The sequence below is a fragment of the Melozone crissalis genome, unplaced genomic scaffold (assembly GCF_028551555.1).
Source record: "Melozone crissalis strain CALT ecotype California unplaced genomic scaffold, PUWL_Pcris_2 ptg000005l_1, whole genome shotgun sequence".
Classification (NCBI taxonomy): Eukaryota; Metazoa; Chordata; class Aves; order Passeriformes; family Passerellidae; genus Melozone; species Melozone crissalis.
In genome coordinates, this window is record NW_026535783.1 from 42,630,923 (window position 1) to 42,653,752 (window position 22,830).

Here is a 22,830-nt window from a genome sequence, read left to right on the forward strand (position 1 = left end):
CTTTTATCGCTTGGTACATGGAAGAAGAGACTGTCCCCACCCGGTTACAACCTCCAGTCAACCTCCTGCAGAGGGCAATAATGTTCAGCCTCCTTTTCTCCAGGATAAACAATGTCAGTTCCCTCAGAACTCCTAACAGGACTTGTGTTCTACCAAACAAATTGATGGTGGTGAACATTTTATCAGAAGACCTCAAAGAGCCAAAATTTTCTGCAGAAGTATTTGAATTAAGTGTAATGATCTCTGAAGATGTGAAAAATAAATCCCCCCCTCAAGTTATTACACTTGCGAAAACAAGGGTGACAGTAGCATTTCCATGTTGGTAGCAGCCTTTCAGTGGATGCTATCCACTTTTCAGTGGATAATGCATCAAACCACTTTTACCTGTTCTATGACAAGAATTGGTGTGAATAATGCTACTAAAATAGTACAGATGGTCTCTATTGTCTGATAGAGAAAGACTACACTAAGAAAGACACTGCTTTTCAAAATGAAATTGTTACAATTGTTTGGGAAGTTTATCAAACCAATCAGTTGCTTTGTCAAGGTAAAATAGTGTAGGCAGTAAAAGGTAGTTATGTAGTAAAATTAGAGTAATTATAAGTCAAGGTAATGATTTAAAGTACAGGGATAAATTAGTTATCTCTTTGTTTTATGGATTTTTGTGGCTCATGTTATTTGTTTTGGAGAAGAGGAAGATGTCTTACTTTTCTTTGCTGTGGATGTTCTGAGAGTCTTTGAGAGATCAAGCAGGCGCTGAGATTGAAGACATTCGAGGTCTCTACCACACTATGGTAACCTGTGATCTTGTGATTTTCAGGGGTACAACATTTGTGTCAAGTGATGTCAGATGGTGAAGTAATCCTGACATTCTGGAAGGTTGTTGTGATTCTTGTTCATGATAGTGACTCTGTCAGCTGTCAAGTGCTGTATATGAATGTGAAAGTTTGGACAACGTCATACCTGGTTTGGTGATGGCCACATCTCTGTGGTTCCTTATCCCTCACACCAAAGTCAGAGACAAAGAGCAAGGATGTATTTACCTGGTGGTGAATGATTAAATTAGTGTCTATCAGCTGAGATCAGCTGAGGCTGATTAAAGGCTGTCCTCATAGCCTGTGGCGAATAGAAATGTGTTCACTGAAACCACTGAGCAATTTAATTTCATTAGTGTGATGCCTGTGGACAATCTACTTATTTCCCCAAGACATGGCTTTAGAAAATATCTTCAGATTTTAACACATTCTGCTGCTACTTGTTTTCAGTGCCTATGGTATTATGCTCTAACAGAGAGCCTTAAAACCAAAATTTCTTGTACAGGATGGGGCATAAGGAAGGTATAGCAGCTTACTTTTTAAAGAGAGTATCATATCAGCTAAAAAGTGAAAGGTTGTTTTATTGAGATGAGCAGTACTAAAAACCCTTCAGGAAGCTGGTGAGCAACAATGTGACTTGTTTGTCTTTGCTGGCATGGGTGTCCTTCCTGCTTGTCAAGGACAATGTGGCTCAAAGGGAGAGAGGATCTCATCCTTTGCTAAATGGACTCTATGGACACAGCTTTTTAAAATTTTCCTCTGTCTTATGAAGCCAAGACTTTTCCTAGTGTACCACAGGGAAAATGGAAGCTTATTTTTTCACTTGAAGCAGGCCTCAGCAGTCAGTTAGTCTCAACTCTGGCTGCACTGGGAGTTACCTGCACTCACAGATGCTCATTGTGATCAACCCCTGGAAATGAAAAGATAGGAAAAAAATTAAGTATTAAATATATGTCAGCTTCTTGTCTCATCCTTTCATACAGTCTCCCAGAAGTAAGAGTAGTTTGATATAGAGTTTGAATATCTTGGAGATAGCTGTGCTAAATCATGATAAGTTATACATAAAGGGCATCAGGGTTACATGACCTGTTAAAAGTAAAGTCTGGCTTGAATCTGTTTCATATGAGTTGTTCATCCATGGGGCAATAAGTTATCAAAGATAAGTTTTATCAGTCAGCACCAAGAAAAACAGAGTAGAAGATGTGCTACTGTAGCTGTGAGGTGCACATGAAAGCCATTTTGGGGAAATGGTATGTGTAGGAGACATTTTGCTCCCTATCAACCACTACAACAACAACAACAACAGCAACAAAACTAAGAGAACTTACAGTTGGGAGCTACCTAAATGAAAATTACAAAAATTTCAGTTTCATTGCATAAACATGATGGGATTTGATTTTCTTCTTGTTAAGTATATTTTTATCCAGCTTCTAGCTTGGGTTTTCTTTTGGTGGTTTGATTTCTTTTGCTTTTGATTGTTGGTTAGTTTTTTTTTTAATTTTTAAATTTTTTTTCATGCGTAAGAGTTATTTGCTGGGACAATTGAATGCAAATTCAGCTAGACAGACAGTGAATTTGTTTTATGTCTTTCTCCATCTCCCCTTCCTGGAAGAAAGGGCTCATGTTGTTAATTAGTGGTCTTGTACAGATGAGGACAAAGAATGATTTAAAGTGTCTTAACAAGTCTTTTACTTCTGTAGCTTCTGTGGCTTCCCAAAAATGCTTCTTACTCCCTCTTTTAGAAGAGCATTGCTCCAATGTAGCTGTTCATTCAGTGTTCTGTTTATATGCAGTTATATAATTTAATCCTATAATGACCATGATTCTTTTGTACTTTGCAAAGCTATTTGCATCCAATCAAAACAGAAGAGTGCTTTGTAATTACTGACATTGGTAGGAGACTTGGATCATCACAGGCCATCTCAACTATGCGTCTTTAATCTTGAGGATCAGATGCTTTTCTGTGTTTTAAGTGCAGAGTTCCATAGCTTGATGCTCTCATACAGAATAAAAGTCTTTGATTTTTAGTGAAGGCTTAGATAAGTTTCTTCTCATATTCTTCCTCAGTATTCTCCAAATCTCATTGAGATCTCAAAAGACACAGATTGAGAATCAATACATAAAAGCCATGATTACTGAGTAGTTAACAAAACCCAAAGCTAAGGCTGATTGGAAAATTATAATAAATAGCCAACTGCTTATCCCTACAATTAGAAAATTCTTTGCTATATTTCCTACTATAATAAAAATTGTTCAAACTTCCATTAATCTTTAAATCCTGAATACAGAAACTAGAAGTAAAGGCAAATTTCTGTGCAAGATCTGAAAAATTATTTCACTTTGTCATTTTTTAAAATGAATTTTGACAGGAGAAAACTTCAAAAGTTATTTTCTGGTAGGTCTCATTAATTCAGTTTCAAATCTCTGTGATCCTGAAGCTATGTTGTTCAAGCTTTATTGGTTTTATCTACTACCAAAATGACAGTTCATTTAGCCACATATCTGCTGTAGTTTTACACTTGGACATTGCTGTGTAACATTAATCCTCTCTTATAATTTGAATTTAAATAGTGATATGTATGGTTTGCAGAGTCAAAGAATGTCTATTAGAAGAACATTCTAATTCACACGGGAAAAAGGATGATTCTCCCCAAATTGGTCCATATGTGGAGAAACATTAGACTCTTAGCATTTCTTGTAGCTGATTAAGTTTTTAAATTAACTTGATTTAATTATTTTAAGGGAAGTATCACATCATGCAGAGAAACAGACTGAATGGCTGCATACTGTGCTGCACAATGGGACACCTAAGGGTACCCAGGTGCCAAGCCACGGTAAGGGCAGAGTCCAACGCATAGTCTTGCCCTGCATGTTTCCTGCCCAAGGCTGAAGAAGATAAATGAAATTTCATGGGAAATTCCCTATTCAATGTGCATTTAATTGTGCACAAGAGTGATTTAATTCAGTTTTGGAAAAGTTAGTTGGTTTTTTTTAACACCATTGGAACTGCGTTTCACATGTGCCTTGGAATTCCAGTACTCAGGTAGCTACCCAGGTGTATACATTTTGGGATAACTGCCATTTAGATCAACTTAGTAGAACCTGAGCTGTGAAAAGGACTTCCATCTCAGTTAAAATCTTCTGTAGAATCAAGCTTGTGCTAAGTTAAAGAGTTTGACAGACATGTGAGTCAAGGCATGTCTATGAAGATGCATAATGGGTAGCAACAGAATTAAATGAACTTCTTGTAGCAGGTAGAGGGAATCTCTCATTCTAAGATGTGGAGCACATCAGCTATAAGAAGAAGTAATGGTAATTGAAGGAAAAATATTTGTTGATATGCACTTTTCTTCTTTACTATAAAGTTTATTCTTTAATATGGGCACTGTAAGCAGCAATGCATTCAACAACTCTACATCCAACTGGAACTGATTTGGTGGTAACAGTTTCTATGGTGCTATGATGCAATCTTTTGGTGATCTTATGCTATTAATAGCATCACTACATTTAAAAAAATTGTTATTTTTTATTCAGACTCTAAAACAGCTCCAAAACCAGCCTGTATGTAGAAAAAATGGTGATGCCTAATTTATTTTCTTCTTCTCTGCATGTTTTGTTTTTTATATCTTTATTTCTTGCAGTGGAGAAGGTTTTTGTTGTACTATTGATGTGGGAATACAGTGAAAAGTAGATATATTTAAAAGCAACTGTCTTTATGAATAAGGATATAATTTATTATTTAGTGTATTAACATGAAATTACATTCTGATTTTGATTCAATAGGTGCATGCATGGAGGCGCAGAAAAACACACTTTGAAGTCTACAGTATTTGAGTTTTGTTAGTTTTTACGTTACATAATCTTAATTTCACAACAGCAGTTCTCACGGGCTAGGAGCACAAAGACCATATTGTATTTAAACAGACTGTCATATCCTCATTGCAGTCATGAGTCTGTGGAAGCAATGTAGGCCTTTGTGCTTTAAGGAGAAGCTAAAGCAAAAAGCCTCATCACCGCAAGCACCACTAATTGCCTGATCCAGTGTGTCTCTCTGGTCATTGCCTGAGAAGAAGTTACCTCTGCTTTGCTCATTATGCAATATTATATTTGGGGGATGGTGGGAAAAGGAATGAAAAGGTACCCTTGTAAAATGTGCTTACAACTTTAGTATTTAACTGAATGACTCTCTTGTCCTTATTCAGTGATCTACAAGTTCCTCTTATGAGGATCATTGCATCTTTCACAATGTTTCTACCTCTGCATAAAATAGCTTACAGGTAGAGTGTTTGTTCAATAATGCGTCACATAGAAAGTCAGGGAAATGACCTTTAAAGAATAAAGTAAAGCATTAGTTTAATTGTTAATAGAGGGTATTAAAAGATTGCGAGATACTTGCAAAACAAATTATTAAAACATTTCTTTCATTTCTTTATAGATTCTGGGCAACCAGGAAGTCCAAGCCACAATGATCCTGCCAAGAATCCACCAGGTAAATATAAGTTCCAGAACATGTGCATCTAACATTGTTTGAGAACAATGATACTACTGATAATGGCTAAAGAGAGTTTAATTATTCAGCAACATATCTTGCGCTGGTAAAAATAATCAGGATAAATTGTGATACTTTAGTTCCTCTAAACTGGCAGTGCCTTAATTGCTATTTCATCAATATTAATTTTATCTAAGGAGTTTTACTTTCATCTCATGTGTTTAAGAATTTTCTAAGTGGGGATGGGCAAGGAGGTGGGAGTAAAGAAACAAGATCCAAAATAACTTTATTTTTATAAAAGTCTTCCAATACTATTAGTTTTCTTTCATCTGAGGCAAAAGAAAATTGACCTATGTTTAAAATCTGTGACTACACTACCAGCTTTTTTACTTTTCATATGTGCTTTATAAAATAAAAATGTGTTAATTTAAAATTATTTTTTGGCATCAGCTCAGAGCAGTCTTTGAACATGTTAATGCATCATGGCTGGTGACACTTGATATTCCTTTGAGAGAGATGTTAGTGTAAATGGTCCTTTCAAGGATTCTTTTAAAATAAAAACACAGGAGAAAATCAAACCCAATTTTTGCCATTACAGTCTGTTTAGACAAAAGGTTCCTTGAATTTTTATGAGCCTGTCCTTCTAATCAATTGGGCTGTGCTAGTAAATCTTGTAAACCTTTGCCACGTTATGAATTTTATCAGACTAAGACAAACAATTGTGACAGACACACTATCACTTCTTAATGACCAAGGAGTGACTCTACCCACCATCATCACATTGTATCTTCTCAGTTTAGCTCTCAGAAGATACGTGTATTTGAAACAAGTTGCAACTGACTCAGTTTGATCTTCCAAATAAGAAATGAACCGTATTCTGACCAAGATGTAATTTTGTGTTGCTGGGCAGCTAACATATACATGTATATTTTCTGGATCCGTTACAACATTAGGATAAACAGTCTGCTTTGTGGTTGTACCATTTTATAATATGCTTATCATCAAAGAATTCTCTATTTGTGAAATATGTCATGTGTATTGCCTGTGAATATCCAAAAGTGGGAGAACCATCAAAGATTGTTATACATAAAGTCATATTCCTGTAACATTAACCCCAGATATGTATACTTGAAGATAGCAGATGTATTTTAGAGGTAAGAGGACAGAATAAGTCAAATAATATCATTCTAAGCTCCAATGCAAGCGATTTTTTTTTCTTTAAGGGATCATGCAGGCTTGTTATCAGTTTCAGTTGGAGACTTTGATGCTATTTCTTTCCAAACTGTGTGGGATTTTGAGAGTGAAATTTTATTTTTCTACTAAATACATGCCCACAAATATGTAGATTAGTGGTTTAAAAACCCAAAGAAGCAAATTGACTCATAAAATAAATATGAAAATTTCTCTATGGATAATTACTGTTTTTGAAACTTGGACCATTCAACCATAGAAAATTTATTTGCTTTTAGAACATCCCTAAAAGTGCAAGAAAAGCCAAGCACATTACCTTATCACTTGTGATTTTGAAGGACTTTTTTGTAGCTTCTGGGTTTGGGAAGCTGAAGGCAGAATCAACTCTCCTTCAGCATATTTTAAAATTCTGGTTTTGAAGTGCCATTTAGCATTTGGAGTAGGAAGGTGGCAGTATGTGTTTTACTAGTGAGGATCACACCCTATAGTGAGCCAGTCCCCCCAGCCCTCAGCCTTACCTCCAGTAAGGACTGATCTTGTTGCCAGTAACAGAGCCTTGGGCAGGCAGCAGACAAGCTGCATAGGCTTTCTTGTGGGCAGACTTATGGGTCAAGATGTAATGTTTGACAAACTCCACTGTCTCAGAAGTTGAAGGGATGTAGAAAGCAGATCACTCTGAAACATCATGAAACTTTATGCTTAAAAACTGAGCACAGAACTTTCTCATGATTTGGTGTCACTGCAGCCAGTATTATCCCTTTGTCTGCTGCCAAGTGGGGGCAGAAAATAGAAGCTGTGCCTTGGTTCCCTTGAAACCTTTCATTTAAGCAGAGACAGAAGGATAATTGAATGTCATCTGTTGGAGGATGACCTTCTAGCTTTGTTCAGCTTCCCTGTGTAATACTGTTTTGGAGTTAAACTGGCAAGGTGAAAGTGCTGTGGTTTGTGGGATAGCAGAATACAGGACTTCTGGGGCTGTGCAGGAGAATGAGAAGGAGTTGCATGCCATTCAGCTTCTCTGGGAAAACCACTACTGTCCTATTCTTTCTTACTAAACTTCACACGATTCTTATTATTAGAGCCAGACAGTCACTTCTGTCAGAACCCTGGGGGATATCCACTCTGAGGTTTGTTTTCAGTCCTCAGCCAGGAGTATGTGGATTGGTAGTGCCAGGAGGGTTGTTCTTCTAGCATGTTTTGTTCTAGTGCCTGTATATCAAGGAGCCAGGTTGCTGGCAAGGGATGTGTGCTGCTAGCTTTTGGATGCCACCCTTTTCACAAGGATACTGCCAAAGAAGAGGTTGCTGGAAACTGAGTGGTAGTTGGCAGAGCTGTTGGTGTTAAGAGTGGTTTTTTCCTAGGTTTGGCGAGACTGTTGCATTCTTTAGGGTGTCTGGTAATTTGCTGTCCTAACAACAAGCTGGAGAGAGGGTAATGTCACTTGCCAAACAAAAGAACATGAAGAGCATTTGTTGGAATTCTTTACAATATGTTCCTAATATTTTGATAGCTCAATGAAGTGATAAGACCTGTGGTATAGCTTGTGGTGATAGTGGTATGTAGCTTTTGTGGCTACATCCAGGGGTATCCTCCTCTAAGTTTTATTTTTCCATAACTTTGAATTATTTTTTTAATAAAATATATTATTAAATATATATTTGTATTAGCATATTTTTATAAAGGCTTAATCATGTTTTTCAGAGGGCTGGGTTGTAAATTTTGCTTCTCTGCAGGTACTATTAAATAAGTTCCAGACAGATAGGTGAGCAGAACTGAACTGAGAGAGGAGAAAAATCTGAACACTACTGTTGTCTGCATCAGCCTTCAAGTTCCTGGTATATAAAAGTTTGTGCTGTACTAGCATAGTCCTAACTATTAAAAGTTTACATTATTTAAAAGAGAGAATGGACATGACAAAGGCCCCAGTGAGGGTGTCTGAACAGATAGAGAAAATTAGAAATTTGAAAATGCCCATATTTATGCACACAAAAAACAAACACCAGCAAGCCACCAAAACCCAAACATAATCGAAGTACTGTAGGCCTGTCTTGTTTCTTACTTTGTGCTCAGAATGTTCTGAGCTACAGCTGAAGCAGTCTGTTAAAGGTAACCTAGTGTGGCAGTTTCAGTCTAATGCTGCATCATTATTTGCTTCCTCCAAGTTCCATAGGTGTTTTATACAATTTAAGAAAATCCAAAACATAAGTCTTCACAAGTGTATCTGGAAATATGTGCAGTGATGTGGCAGGATATGTACTGAAGACAGAAGATGTCATCTTTTAGTAAATTAATCTCTTAAGCTTGAGAAAATTATGAGGGTGAGTAAAAAGAAAAAAATATCTAGAACTGTAGTTAAGCTAATGATATTGACCCCAACCATAACAATATGGTCTTCAAAGATACTGTTCTTACTAGCCAGTTGTTCCTGGTGAGGATTTTCTAGATTTTGCTTTGCTTTATTATTCTTTCCGTTTCTGCCTGTGGGCCACAATGACTTGATATTAATAGGACTTCTTACCATTTGCCCTTGGTTTGAGGTTGCTGCTTGGCAGATTTGATTTATACATCAGCATTAACACAACTGTGTCCAGTTGTTGCTGTGCTGCTCAAATCTTTGAAGACCGCCTTTATAAGCAACTAATATAGGAGTAAAAAGTAGCAATATTGATAGAGTTAAACACCATGTGGATAGGACAGGGAGGAGACTCAATTAGCTGTGAAGATAATTTTAAATCAATTTTTAATGGGTGCCTTCTATATTTTGGAGCCATTTTTGTCCAGCAATGGGGAATACAAAAGATATCTTTTCAGAAAGTGCAAAGAAAACCTAGATATCCTGACACAGACAGGTATGGGCCTTTTTGTTGAGGGAAGATGAGTGTGTTCAGATTTTTCCTTTTATCCAAGCAAATGAGTTTGGGTTACTCGAGCTATGTTTCCTAGCAAGTGGCAAACGCTAGGTTTTTTATTTGACTTTTTTCTTGATACAATTGACTCGATTTTATCTGGTTTAAAAATTTTTTTCATAAATTTTTATGACTATAAGATCAGTCAGGATGCAGAGAACTCAGATTTGAGCTTTTGTGCTAATAAATATTAAATTATTTATATGGGATAACACTTCTAGATGAAGAGATGGACAAACTGTCTCTGTGTCTTTGCCTTTCATTACACCCCATTGGTTTCATTCTTTCTTTCACAATAATCCAGGGTATGTTGTCAGGGAATTTGCCTAGAGATAGAACCCTTAATCTGAATGAGACATAGCACCATCCTTACTGTACTGGAATTCTTTTTCCTCTTCTATTTTCCCTAGAATTTTTATGTTAGGAACAACTTCCAAAGAAGACCTGAGTGAAATCTCCAGCTCTGAAGTTAGTTTTGTTTTGTTTTGTTTTATTTGTTTTTTAGTTAAAGAAGGTGTTGCAAAAAACCTTGCAACGAGCCTCACCCATCTCTCAATATGCAAATCTGTCTTGCAGCTGTACAGCCCCAAAGGCTTTCCTTGCACTTTCTTATGGCCTAGCAGCCATTGGGTGAACATTTTTTTGGGTCAAGCCCTTAGAAGTGTGTAATAAATTTGACTACATATTTCTGTTTCGGATAGAAGTATTTCAGTATTAGGTTTTAGAATTTGTAGTTTCAGAAATAACCTCTGAAGAGGAACATGGTCTCAACCTTTCCACCCTTTTGGAAATGCAATAAACAAATGTCTTTGAATTTTGAATGTCTCAGGCCACAGATACTTTCATTATTTTATTCTATTGCAAGCTACCGTCTTGTGGGTGGAGAATTAGCCCTATAATTAATTTGAATAGAAGAGATATTCCCTGGCCTCATCATTGTAAGCAGCTTTTCTTGTGGAAGTGATGATGGCATAGTAGCAGTAGAGGGAATTCCAACAGAATTGTATTTAAATAAACAAATATTCACCTCTTTTTCAGCATGGAAGTAGATATCCTGAAATGCTTGCTGTTTCTCATATGCTTGTAGCTGTGCCATCTCAGATAGTGATCTTCAAATAAAACAGGGTTGGGTTTGGTCAGATCTTGATTTTCTGTGAAGTTCTCCCTTTCCCAAATGTTCTATGAACTAGCAATGTCAGAGGGTGAGAGATGATATTTTTCTTTATCAGCTTCCCAGCAGTGAGCTGGAGGGGGTTGGGTGGGGCATTCTGCAGTCAGTGCCCAGCTGCACAGGTTGTACAGTCCTGCTTTCCAAAAGAAAGAGTTTTTGGCCTTTCAGGATGGTTTGGAATTTGGTGTGGGTAATTATTACTGTCTGCTGGTTTAGTATTACTTTTACATTCTTGTTTGGATTGGCTGTCCTTTATGAAACTGCTGTGTGAATAAGTGATGCTGTGATCAATTCTCATGCTGATTCACATGCTGTTGTGTTCAATGGTGGATGTGATGGTTTTACTTCAAAGCATACACAGAGAAAAAATTTACTAAAAAAATCTTATGTTATCAGCTAGAATTCCAGAAACCTTCTTTGGCATCAGAAAATTCCCTTTTGGTACCTACTAGTCCTATAGCTGTTAGAAAGCAGTTCCCCCAGCTTTTTCTTAAGTCTTGGCTGTAGCTTTGGTATATCCTGAGACCCTCTGGAACAGAAAGCAGTATGTATATGTGTTACTTACCCTTTCTGTTTCTTGCTAGGTTTCAGGGCAGCTCACTTCTTAAATTCTAGCCATGGATTTCAGAATCCATTAAACCTGGTTTTTACTTCTTCAAATTAATGCGACACAGGTGACTATTTTTCTGTCTATAATTTTGAGGATGTCAAATATCTCATTTGTTTCTGAAAATGGCGCATTTAGCTATTTAGATCCTAATTGTGTTAAAAGTTCAGTGGAGTCAGGGGGTCGTTTTGCAAGTTTGTTTCCTGTCCCGGTTACAACATTATTGCAACTTTCAGGGGAAAAGAGCCCAAACCAAGCTGTGGGTATTCTGCATGACTGCAGAAGGTTGTGTGATAACAAAAATAGCCTCATTCTCTAAGCAGACTTTAGTTCAACTGTTTCAATGATATCATCACTGAAATCTTTATCACTACTTGGCAAATATTATCCACCCATATCAGTCTTTAAGATATTCTGTTTGGTAGCAGCCCGTTTCTGGTACTGTTTTTCAGGCACTGGTTTCAAAATGCATGCAGTAACTAGAAAACAAACTGTATGTCTGCTTAATGTATTTTGACTTATGAAAAATGTGAGACTAATTTTTCACTACCACTTCTGACTGTAAATAATATCTCTACAAAGCTGTAGCTAGCAGCATTACCCCGCATAACTTAAAGTTTATGTACTGCTGTCTGCTTTAAACCAGAATTTTCAGCCTTCTCACAGTCACTCCTGATGTTTGTGTATTTTTCTTATTGCTAGTAAGTTTATTTGCTATTCTATAATTCCTCTTTTTAAAGTTCCAGGAATAAAAGTATATTAATAAAAAATTATTTCCGGTACTGATTGGGTCCTCACCCTTATTTTATAAGTTGCTCAAAACCAAGGCAGTATCAATGAGAAAACATATTTATAATCATACCAGGAAACAGTTTTATGGTTAGGTGGTAGCCAATATGCTGCAGAACATAAACAGGCATTCTATTCATAAAAGTACAATTAAATCAGAAGACATAAAATGATCGGTTAAAAATTTTCAAAGCTAAACATCACTAGTAAGCTTTTAAGTAATGTGAGAACAAGCTTGTTAAGGAATTGTTTCAGCAAACTGAAATTTTTCAGTCAGTTGAAACTATATTTCCTCCTCCTTCCCAACCCTTTAACTTTTTGTGTGGTTAGAACAGTTAAAAGCTGCACGTGTAACTCATCTCTTCAAGGCAGAGTACAAGGCATAGTGCAGAAATAGAGTGGGAGAGGTGCAAGGAGTAGGGCAGTAACTTCTACAGCAGTTGGAGGCATTGCTGCGGGCTTCTCCCTTTACTGACTCTATATGGGAGCTTGATCAGAACTGCTGCTTGGCTTAACCTGTTCTTTCATTGTTGATGCCACTGGCTTGGCCATTGTGGAATTATATGGAAAGTGTATTTTTCATGAGTGAATTTCCTTTAAAAAAATAAGGAGAGAAAGATTTTACAGTCTCCATGTACAAAAACTAGGAGAAAATGTAAAAAATCCACTCTTATTATGGGTTTTGGAAGTTACTGAGTCTTGGTACAAGGTCTCACTATGGCAGTTTTGTTAGACATTCTCCTTTTGTAGAAATCAGATTTTTAAGAACAAGGACAATTAGTAACAATCATTTCAGAGTGTCATCTCTCAGGCAGGATAAGTTTTCTTAAAAAACATTATTCAATGCTTTTGTTAGGTTTGAATGATAAAGGCAGCAGTGTTACAATGACCATCAAATGGTACAGTAAATTGTCTGTGAGCAATACAATAGACATATCAAGTGCATTAATTTCTGTACTGAACAGATCAGAAACACACACCAAGAGTGCTAATTTAAGGCTCTTTAACATATTAATGTAAACAGTGCATTAGGAAGGGGCAATCAAAAAACCCACTAAGGCCTATATTGTATGAAGTATATTGATATAAACTACATATTTTTTTTCTTTCATGAAGTGTAATAATGTGAATACAAATGTTAACTCTTACTCAGTGGTGTGATCAGATTCATTAGGTAAAAGGCAGTATCTCACAATATAAACAGAAAATATCCTATACTGTTTAGCTTCTGCATGTTAAGAGTTTTGCTCTTTGTTACATAGAATGTGTTTCCACAACAAATTACAGCAATTTAATGTCACAGAATATTTTCCTCTTGTACAGTTGGGAGCCACGTAGCAGTTGTGTAACACACTCATTGCAGGTGACCTTCATAACTAGGTGAAACTTTTGAAGTTCACTGGTATTGGACCTTAACATGCACCCAGAGTCATGTTGGAGTCCACCTTCCCTGTCAGAACATAAAGCTCAGGGTGAAGTTTCTCAGTGCTATGACACTGATTGTTTATTTTTGCATTAATTCTTTAATAATAATTTGTCACAATACATAGAGAAAAAATTAAAGTTGTTTTTCATGTTGATTGAGATTTAAAATAGCTTCAATTTCCCTTTCCTTTCTCCAGCCAAAGCATTTTCATATATCTGTGAGTGTCATTATTTTTGGCCATTCTGAGGCATGAGTGAAAAAGACATGTCCCATCAGTCAACAATACATCCTTTTGTGAGGGGATGAGAGATGGTGGTACCACTTGATGGTAAAATGCTTTTCCTGCTCTCATTTCATTATCACAAGGAGAGAAACATTGTATTTCTCTTTCTATTATGTATGTATTCTTAATATTGCCAGTGAGAAAAACTAAGAATCCATGAGAGTAGACTGAAAATTAAACATATATGCCTGGGTGTGTATGCATGAACACATGTACACATCTCTGTTCTTACATATAAAATCATACATAGGCTTTTTCTTCTTTTAATATGAGCCTTACATCTTGTTCTTACTATAATGATAGCTTGATTAATTTACACTTGGCTAGAGCTTCTCTCAAGTTAGTCTGGCTTGAAGGAGAGACGTTGTGCTTCAAAGTAGTTGTGCTTGGATAAACAGCAGAGAAGTTCAGTCATGTCTCATTACCAGCTTCAGAGCTGGCTGCATAGTTGTACACTGGCTTTATGCCACACTTCACTTATGAGCCAACTAAAATCAAGAAACCATTTTCTCTTTGGAAATCTCCCTTCCGTGTTGTACTTTAAACTGTTCCTGCTGGAGGAAATAAGCAGAGAAGGGAAAGATTGCCACTGCTTGAGGAATTACTGGGATTCATCCAGCTTGCCTGATCTTAGATTAAAAAACAACAAGTGAGGAGGAAAGGAAAAGCAAAAATTTACTGTTTGCATTTTTTCATTAAATGGTTATACCAAGTTCTGTCAAATAAAGAAGTAGATATTTCAGAAGCTATGTAATGTTTTCATCCACACAAAAAAACATGGAGAAACAGTGCAAGAGAAAATTAAGGGGAAATCTTTCAGTTCTTAGACACTGCAGATGGCAATATCCAGGTGAAGGATGGTAAGAGAGGAAAAAGTAATGGATATGGAGAAAATCTGTTTAAAATTAGAGATAGAGAAATATGAAAGGAAGAGAATTCAAAAGGGAGGGAGACCTGAAGAGCTACCAGAGGGAATAAAGACATGCGGGAATAGTGTATGAAGTGGCATTGACTGGGAGATGAGAAGACGACAGCATTGGCAGAACACTGTTCAGGATGATCCCACAGGCCCACAGTGCTCTGTACACCCGTGGTGCTTGGTCATGGCATGGTTCCCAGCTGGGAAAGACTGACAGCATAACAGACATGTTGGGAAATGTGCTTGGTCGGATGGGTTCCTATTCTTTCAGCTAATGCTCTCTGATGCAGTGTTTATACCTGCGCTGGTAAATAATACCAGGTGTGCTGGATGAGGCAGCTCTGTTAGACTAGTAAGCAGGGAAAACCACTCTTTTTGTCTCTGCCCTCTTTTTGACCCTGGAAAATGAGTAGAGGTTTCTACAGATATATGAAGGACAGACCTCTCAGGTAGTGTGTGCTGCTTTTATAGTTACTTTTCTGATTATAGTGGCCATGTTTTTGCTAAATTACTTGAACATAAAAGGAGAAATTTCCAAAAGAAATCCAAAGAGAATACTACCAAACCACTGTTTTCTAAATCAGTAGATATTCCAGTATTTTTGTTTATTTGTTTTGTTAGTTAAGATATCTAAAATACTTTTGCTCATTCAAACATTGGGAAGAGAAAGTTGGCAGTTTATTTCCAAAAGAAAAAAACTATGTTTATTCAGAAAAGAGACTAGAGTAACCACAGTAAGAAATTCTTAGTGCACAGTCTCACATGAAAAGAAATTAAAAAGTAACACTATTGAAACAGCAATGTGCACCAAGTATAGATCTCAATACTTTTGTTTGTAAATGCTAGTTATTATTACCTATAAAAGGCCATGATGCTATGTAATCTCAAATTCACTAATACAGCTTTTGCATGCGAGGCTTCCACAGAAAATTGGGTTTCTTGGCTCTCTTTGCATAAGGTTACTAGTTACACTGCTGAGATAAGTCTTATCAGCTGCTGTTTCAGAGCAATACTTCAACTTATGCCTGAATTTCACATCAGAGAAAGTATATAAAATACATTTATCTTAGAATAAGTGAATACAGGCCAAAATAATAATATGTGTTTTCTTAAACATAGGTTTCTAAATATAAAATTCAGCATGTGTATAAAACATACCCCACTGAATAGCTCAGTCACTTTGATCAGTTCTATTTTTCCTGGAAATAGTAGCAAACCCCTCATCTATCTCAGAGATAGTGATTTGTTAATGCAGGCTGTACTGCAAAGTCACAATCAACAAGGTGAGAGTTAAGTAAAAATCTCTTTAGCAGAAACATATGCAAGGACAGGACTGCTCTATGAGGATATTGCTTATCCAACTGATACTGGTTGTAATTCAATAGTAGCTTAAATTTCCAGTTTTCATATTCTTTTAAAAATTCCTCTATCACAGATCCTTAAGACTTTTTTGCACTTTTTTTACCCTCAGTTTCAACTCACATTAGATCCTGTGATAAGTTTTGGATGCACTTTGATCTTGTATTATTGTTCTGTGAGTCCGTTAATACCATTGTTAGCTGGTGTATAAATCTATCTATAGTTATTTATTAATCTTTTCATTATACTGACTGTGGTTCTGTGGTCTTTTTCAGTGTACCTTGAGGACAGTTTTGTGAAATCTGGAGTATTCAATGTGTCAGAACTTGTGAGGGTGTCAAGAAGTAAGTTAATATTTGTGTTTAATTGTTTCCAAAGCCTCCTATAATCAAGTGAAGGTTTTTTCCTTGAACTTTTTTCTCCACAAGACATAAGATGCATACAAAATGCTTATAACAATGCACAATTTTGATATATTTTACCACAGTATTACAGTCCATCTTGAACATGTTTGTAATAAAACAAATAGGTCTTCTACCTCTTTGATATTTAAAGATGGAATCAATTTGTTATATCTCCCTCTGCACACCTAGTGGTCTGATGTTTCAATAAAATTACCATATGTAGCAAAACCTTCCATTGTTAGACTTAACAGTTTTTTAAGGATGCTCTACACATCCTTGGGTATTGCTAAAAGATCAGATTATTCCTTTAGTTTTTTTTTTTTAATTTGCAACTGTTAAAAATCACGGTATGGATATAAAGAATGATCAACAATATATGAAATATTTGTGTTTCTTTTAGTCTTAGCATTGGCTGTAACTGAATTTCTAATTACATTGTCTTGTTTTGCCATCAGAAATATTACACACATGAACATGTAAAAATCTTCATAAATATTAAATATAAAAGTACAGGTGAAGCTTTGACTGCAGAATGAAAAATCAAGAAGAATAGAAGGTCTCTTTTGTTGGCATCTAACAGTTGTTATAATAGTATAGCATAAAACGTCCGCATTTTCATTTTGCATTGCTTCCTGACCCTTTCTTTTCTTCCTTTACTATCAACACTATTAAAGTATTTCTCTCAAGACTTCATTAGGAAGTAAAGAAGAATAGTTGAAAGTTGTAGAAGTGTAAAAGTGTCCACAGTGATGATACAACATTGTAAAGACTGACTGGTCCAGAAAAATCACTTTTCTGGTGAGGTGAGGAAAAAGTAAAAGAGGCTTCCAAAATTTCTAAAATGTCTGTCCATATTTTGCACAGGTGTTAACTCATGCAGGGTCCTTGAAGAATTTAATTAACTTTCTGAGGCTTCAGAGGCATAGGTTATTTCATTTTCTGTGGTCAGAAATGAATATTCAACAACTGAAATTTTGTTAAATCCTTCAGCAAAACAGTGAGCATTGCAATCCTGCAGTGCTAAGACATATCTTTTCTTGTGCCTGTTGAAGATATGATTTTGCTGTTTTAGAAGGCTGAGGATGTGTGAATTATAGCTTTCTTTTTGTTGTCAGGTGGTTAAGTACATTTTAAAGTGTAAGGCCCTTCAGGTTAAAAAAGAAACAATATTGTAATTGTGCTATGAAACTGTGCATTATGGAGCTGTTATACATGATATACTTCTAATAATAAGCATTAAAGGATGTGGTTTCTGTGGGATATCTTACCATGCATTTGTTTAACCTCAAGCCACAACAGAGTTGTACTTAAACTGTCAGGAAAAATACAAACCTTCAAATACATTACAGAACGTGCAATTATTCTTTTAAGTGCCAAAGGTAGTTAAAATGCACAATGCACAGACAATGAACAAAGGTAAATACACCACAATATATAATACATAATTTATTCTTGAATTACCAGAGTCTGTGTGGTACACAGACCCTAAAAGGAGGTGAAGGTAACACTGACTCTGTGTATTTGCATGTAGGTGTACATATGCAAAGCAGAATACGTGGCATTGGGCAAAAGAAAAAGAAGGCAGAAAACCAGGCTGTCAACACAGCAGGCTATTTTTAATACAGGAGAGTTAACATTAAGGAAAAGTAATTAGTGTTTTTCCAGGTTTCTTATTTCCATTTTTTCAGTTCTTTAATAAATAATACTAGCTGCATAAACCCAGCCTCATTCATTATAGTGCTTGAGGTTTGTATTATCTTTTCCATATTGGTGATTCCATGTTATCTCTTATAAAATAAATGTATTCTGTCTGCACAACTGCTAAGGCAATACTACAGAAGACAATTCACTTTTTAGATACATAATCATTGATGCAACTTGTCTGTACTTGGTTCCCACAAGAGGCAGAAAATTAGGTACTTGTAGTAACATCCTGATATTTTTCCAAGTGTTAAAAAAGAAAAGATAGCTAAAAAGATAAAAGATTATCTCTGACTTCTTATGATGATGTGTTTTTCAGCACCCATAACCCAAGGAAGTGGAGTAAACTTCCCAATTGGAGAGCTTCCGAGCCAGCCATATTACCACGATATGAATTCGGGTGTAAACCTACAGAGGTCCTTGTCCTCTCCACCAAGCAGGTAAAAACTCAAAATAAGTGCTAATGTGAACCATGTTTAATAGTGTAGGACAAGCAATTCACAAATCCTGTCAACAGTCAACTGCTTTGTTAATTTCCTCTGATTTTGTGAGGCTAGCTACTTATGTATGTCACCATAATCTCTGTACAGACTTGTAAATTATAAATTTTGTCATTTGAAATGTTGTCATTGTTGCCTGCCATCTTGCATGACGTTGAAGATGGTGGAAGCTTTCTTCAGGATTTGAGGTGCCCACTAATTGATTTTGCCAGGAGGACAGCTACACATCCCCAAAGTGCTGCTGAGCTGCAGGAAGGTCCAGCACTTGGGAGCATGCTGGCCCAGCTCAGAGTGGTTGTGGGGGAAGAAGGGCTGTCTTTCAGGGCTCCCTTTTGGGCCTCCGTCTTGCAAGAGATGTTTGGAGAGATACTCTTTCCTCTAGAAAAGGTCTTAGGACAGGTACCTAAAGACGTTTTCATCCGTAACAGCCCAGCTCATGCAAATACGTTTCATGCCTCAATTCTTCAGGCAGCATTTCCCAACAGGCTGGAAAGAAGGAGGAGCATGTGAGATAGTTACAAGTTAATTTTTCTCAAGAGTCTCCCTTTGCCTGCTACAGGTGATTTAATCTGAGGGACTGACTTCCCCCTTGTTCAACATGCTTCCTTCTCCCATCTCTGAGAAAAAGGTCGCATTTCCTCCCTTAGGAAAACTGGTGGGCCCATGAATGTAGGGCTGTGCCCTGCTGTGCCCTCCTCCTGACTACCAGATCATGTAGTGTCTGTCAGACCCCTAGGGCCCCTTGGTTTTCTGAAACTGCCTGCTACACCATGAAACCACAAGCACTATAGGAGCTGTCATTGCCCCACAATTCTGCACCCCAATCAGTCAGGAAGTATCTGCACAATGGGACAGGACTTAATAGGACTATCAGGGCGCTGAGGTATCAGGGTGCTGGTCTTCCACCAGCGCTTGATTCTTCTGAGTTATTTTGCTCATATTCCTGTATTTCATTCTGTCATATTTTCAGCTTGGCAATATACCAAATACATTTTAGAAATTGATGGATTAATTAGAATAGATGGATTAATTATCATACTGTAGCAATAGCAGTTATAGTAGTAATAGTAGTAGTAGAAGTAGTAGCATTGGTAGTAGCAGCAGTAATAATAATAATAACAACAACAATAATAATAATAATAATACCACACCATTAAAAGCTTATTCTTGTTTTCTTTGGCAGTCAGTAAACTCAGGTTCAGTATATATTGCTATTCACTTTCCTTCACTGTTTTGAAGTTCTGGCTCATTTTATATGATGTGACTTGAAATATTGTTGGGCCTTTTGTTGTTTTTAATTAAACTAGTCAAAAATGAAAAGTGTTTGTTTCAAACTAGCCCTCTTTGAAAAGTTTGGGAGTTTGACCTGATGAAATGCAGTAAAGTATATTTTTTCCTTATTACCACATTCACAAAAGTTCCTGTTCTACCTTGGCGTTATTGGTAACACTTTCCAGTGACTTGCTTCACTTCATGGTTCTTGCATAGCGTTTAGTACCTTCATGACACAATCTGTCTTTGGTAGGCTACAGGAACTGGTTTATTGCTCCATGAAATGCTATGGACTGTTATGTTACTCATTCATGTGATCTTTGAAATATTTAGTCATGTGAATAGCACAAGTGCGTACCTGCATCATATATTATTAACATTGCCTGTCAAGGTAATGTAAGTTGTAATATCCAGGGGTTTTGTTGGCTTTTTTGGCTTTGGTAGTTTATATACCACTACTAAATGAGTATTATATTCACTGACAAATCTCACAATTCTTCAACAGCAAAAGACCCAAAACTATCTCCATAGATGAAAATATGGAGCCAAGCCCCACAGGAGACTTCTATCCTTCTCCAAATTCACCTGCTGCAGGAAGTAGGACATGGCATGAAAGAGATCAAGGTGAGTAGCATGGAGTTTTTTTACTTGAATTATGCTCATATAGCCATTTCATTGCTGCAATAAAATGATGACTTTTTAGAAGAATCTTTTTTCTGTGTGGAGTATGTATTTGCTGGTTTTGTAAATGTATTTAAAACCAACAGGATATTGTATAAACAACCACCATAAACAACATTATTCTTTATACCTAATAATAATAATAATAATAGTAGTAGTAGTAGTAGTAGTAGTAGTAATAATATCTTTTCTATCTGGTGCTAGCGTTATTGTTTGAAAAGACATGTGACAAATGAGGTACTTGATATAGTCTGTGCCATGATCATCCCAGTAGAATTGGGAGTCCAGTGCTTTCAGAAATCAAAAGATCTCCTTAATATGATTACTAAAACATAAGATTACACCATTTCTTTACTACCATGGCATGGACATTTAGTCTCTACCGTGTGACTCAGATTAGATTCAATAGGCTCTTTCTGAAGAGCCCACATGTAGCTCTGTGGGGCTCTGTCTGAGGGGCTTGGTAAGTAGTGGCATGTTCTGGGTTATCCAAAGCAACAAACATGCTTACTGTGGAGAAGAAGAGTGAAATTAATCAAAAGTCAAAAGAGTGAAATCGATTGTCATAACTCTCTCTCATGTTATCTTGATGTTTTATAAACCTAGGTGCCTGTGCAGTTCTCTCCCCTTTGTCCCCTCCCCTTTGTTATGTGACAATGTGTTTAAACTCATATATTTGAACAGTGTTGGTTAATGGATCCTGTGGCTGAGGTACTGCAGCTGTCTGGAGGGACTGTGACATGTAAAGCATAGTATGTAAAAGGGAAATAGTTAAAAAGACATGCAGCTCCTTCCTTTGGGAATCTTTCAATATTTGTCCTTAGTTTTCACATCGACTGCTGATCATTGCTCTCAGTTCTTCCGCAACTGAGTGACCCTTTGGTCTTACCTCATTTTTGTATTGTTTTAAAGCTTCTTAAAAAAACAACAACAAAAAAAGAACCAAACAAAAAAAACCCCAAAATAAAAAGACCCCAACAACAACATCAACAACAACAACAACAACAAAAAACCAACCAAAAACCCCCAACTCTCTTTTTCCCCCCTGCTGAGTTTCCTATTTCATCTGCATGTGCAAGGAAACATCTGACTGGTATTTCTTTTAGTTGCCAAACTTTCACATTTCTATTATAGAGGGTCTCATTTTAATCTGCTTTCGCCTACCTTTTTGTCTGTGTTCTTTCCATTAGGCTGTTCTTCTCACTCAGTGTTAACTAGTTTTTTATTCATAATTTCTTTTTTGCATAATTTCTTAGGGAGCCTCTGATACTTACTTTTGACTGTTCGAAGCATTCACTTTAGTATTTTTTAAAAAGAAGGTTGCCTGTGGTTTTGCATAATCTAATTTAAGAACAGTATAAATAGCAGATCTGCCATCCAGAATCTTCCTCCTTATGCAAAATATTTTTCTCTGTGAATGCTACTTGCTTTGCCATGAAACTTTATTAAAATTCTTCATAAAAGACTGGACCATACCTCAAATAATTTTTTTACTTTCTAGATAAGATAAATTATTTTTATAGTTGTAGGGAAGACATGTATCCCCATTTCTGCAATGTAGTTTTGTCCTACTGAGTGAGCTGTAGGGGCTTTTGGGAAGTTCTCTGCCAAATAGACTCCTGAGTGCAAGTCCTGCTGACAGAGCCTTTGTCAGGTGATCTTTATAGTTCTCAAGTATCTCAACTGCTTTTTAGGTTTTGAATCATTCTGCAAAGAATTATTTTCCATGAACACTGGATTTGTTTATGTTTGTATGAACTTCGTATTGCAGTTATCAGTAGTGAATAATGTTGTGATTTAAATTGCTTGAGTGTATTTACAATGAACCTTTACTTAATTTCTGTATCATTAGGTAGCTAGACTTCTGGAGTGAAATAGCTTTTAATATGTTCCATAAAATAGGGAACTCCAATATGAGGAAGATAAAAGACTTAAATCAGGGTGTTTTGCTTCCTGGAGTTTGCATCCCTCCTTGAATGTCCTGTCCTCCATCTATAATGGGCTTAGTGAAATTTTACCAGATTCCTGCCAGAGAGATAGCCTTTAAGTCACTATTATGGACTTTCTTTTTTCCATCCTTAAGATGTTCTTCCATTCCTGCAGAGGCACAGATGCAGCACTGTCCAGCGCAAAAAGCATTGTACTGGGGGAATTAATTAGAAGCATTTTGCCCCTAAAAAGTTATGTTTGCCTCTGATCACTTTTTGAGATTATTTGCTGCTGCAGAAACACCATAAGTAGTAACTGATAAACAATCCCTTCCCTTGGTGCCCGGGCTCAGTGGGAAGGAGTGTGGGGCAGCTCCTGGCATATTTGT

General features: G+C 36.6%; 1 protein-coding gene across 4 annotated transcripts in view; it reads left to right on the forward strand.

The window, feature by feature from the left end:
- NFIB (nuclear factor I B) overlaps nucleotides 1-22,830 on the forward strand; it is a 164,819-nt gene that overhangs the window by 92,588 nt on the left and 49,401 nt on the right. For all 4 annotated transcript variants that reach the window (XM_054283574.1, XM_054283551.1, XM_054283565.1 and 1 more), the window contains exons 3-6: nucleotides 5,251-5,304; nucleotides 16,231-16,299; nucleotides 18,380-18,500; nucleotides 20,338-20,456. In XM_054283574.1, coding sequence (XP_054139549.1) covers nucleotides 5,251-5,304; nucleotides 16,231-16,299; nucleotides 18,380-18,500; nucleotides 20,338-20,456 — 363 coding nt within the window. The remainder of the gene's footprint in view (nucleotides 1-5,250; nucleotides 5,305-16,230; nucleotides 16,300-18,379; nucleotides 18,501-20,337; nucleotides 20,457-22,830) is intronic.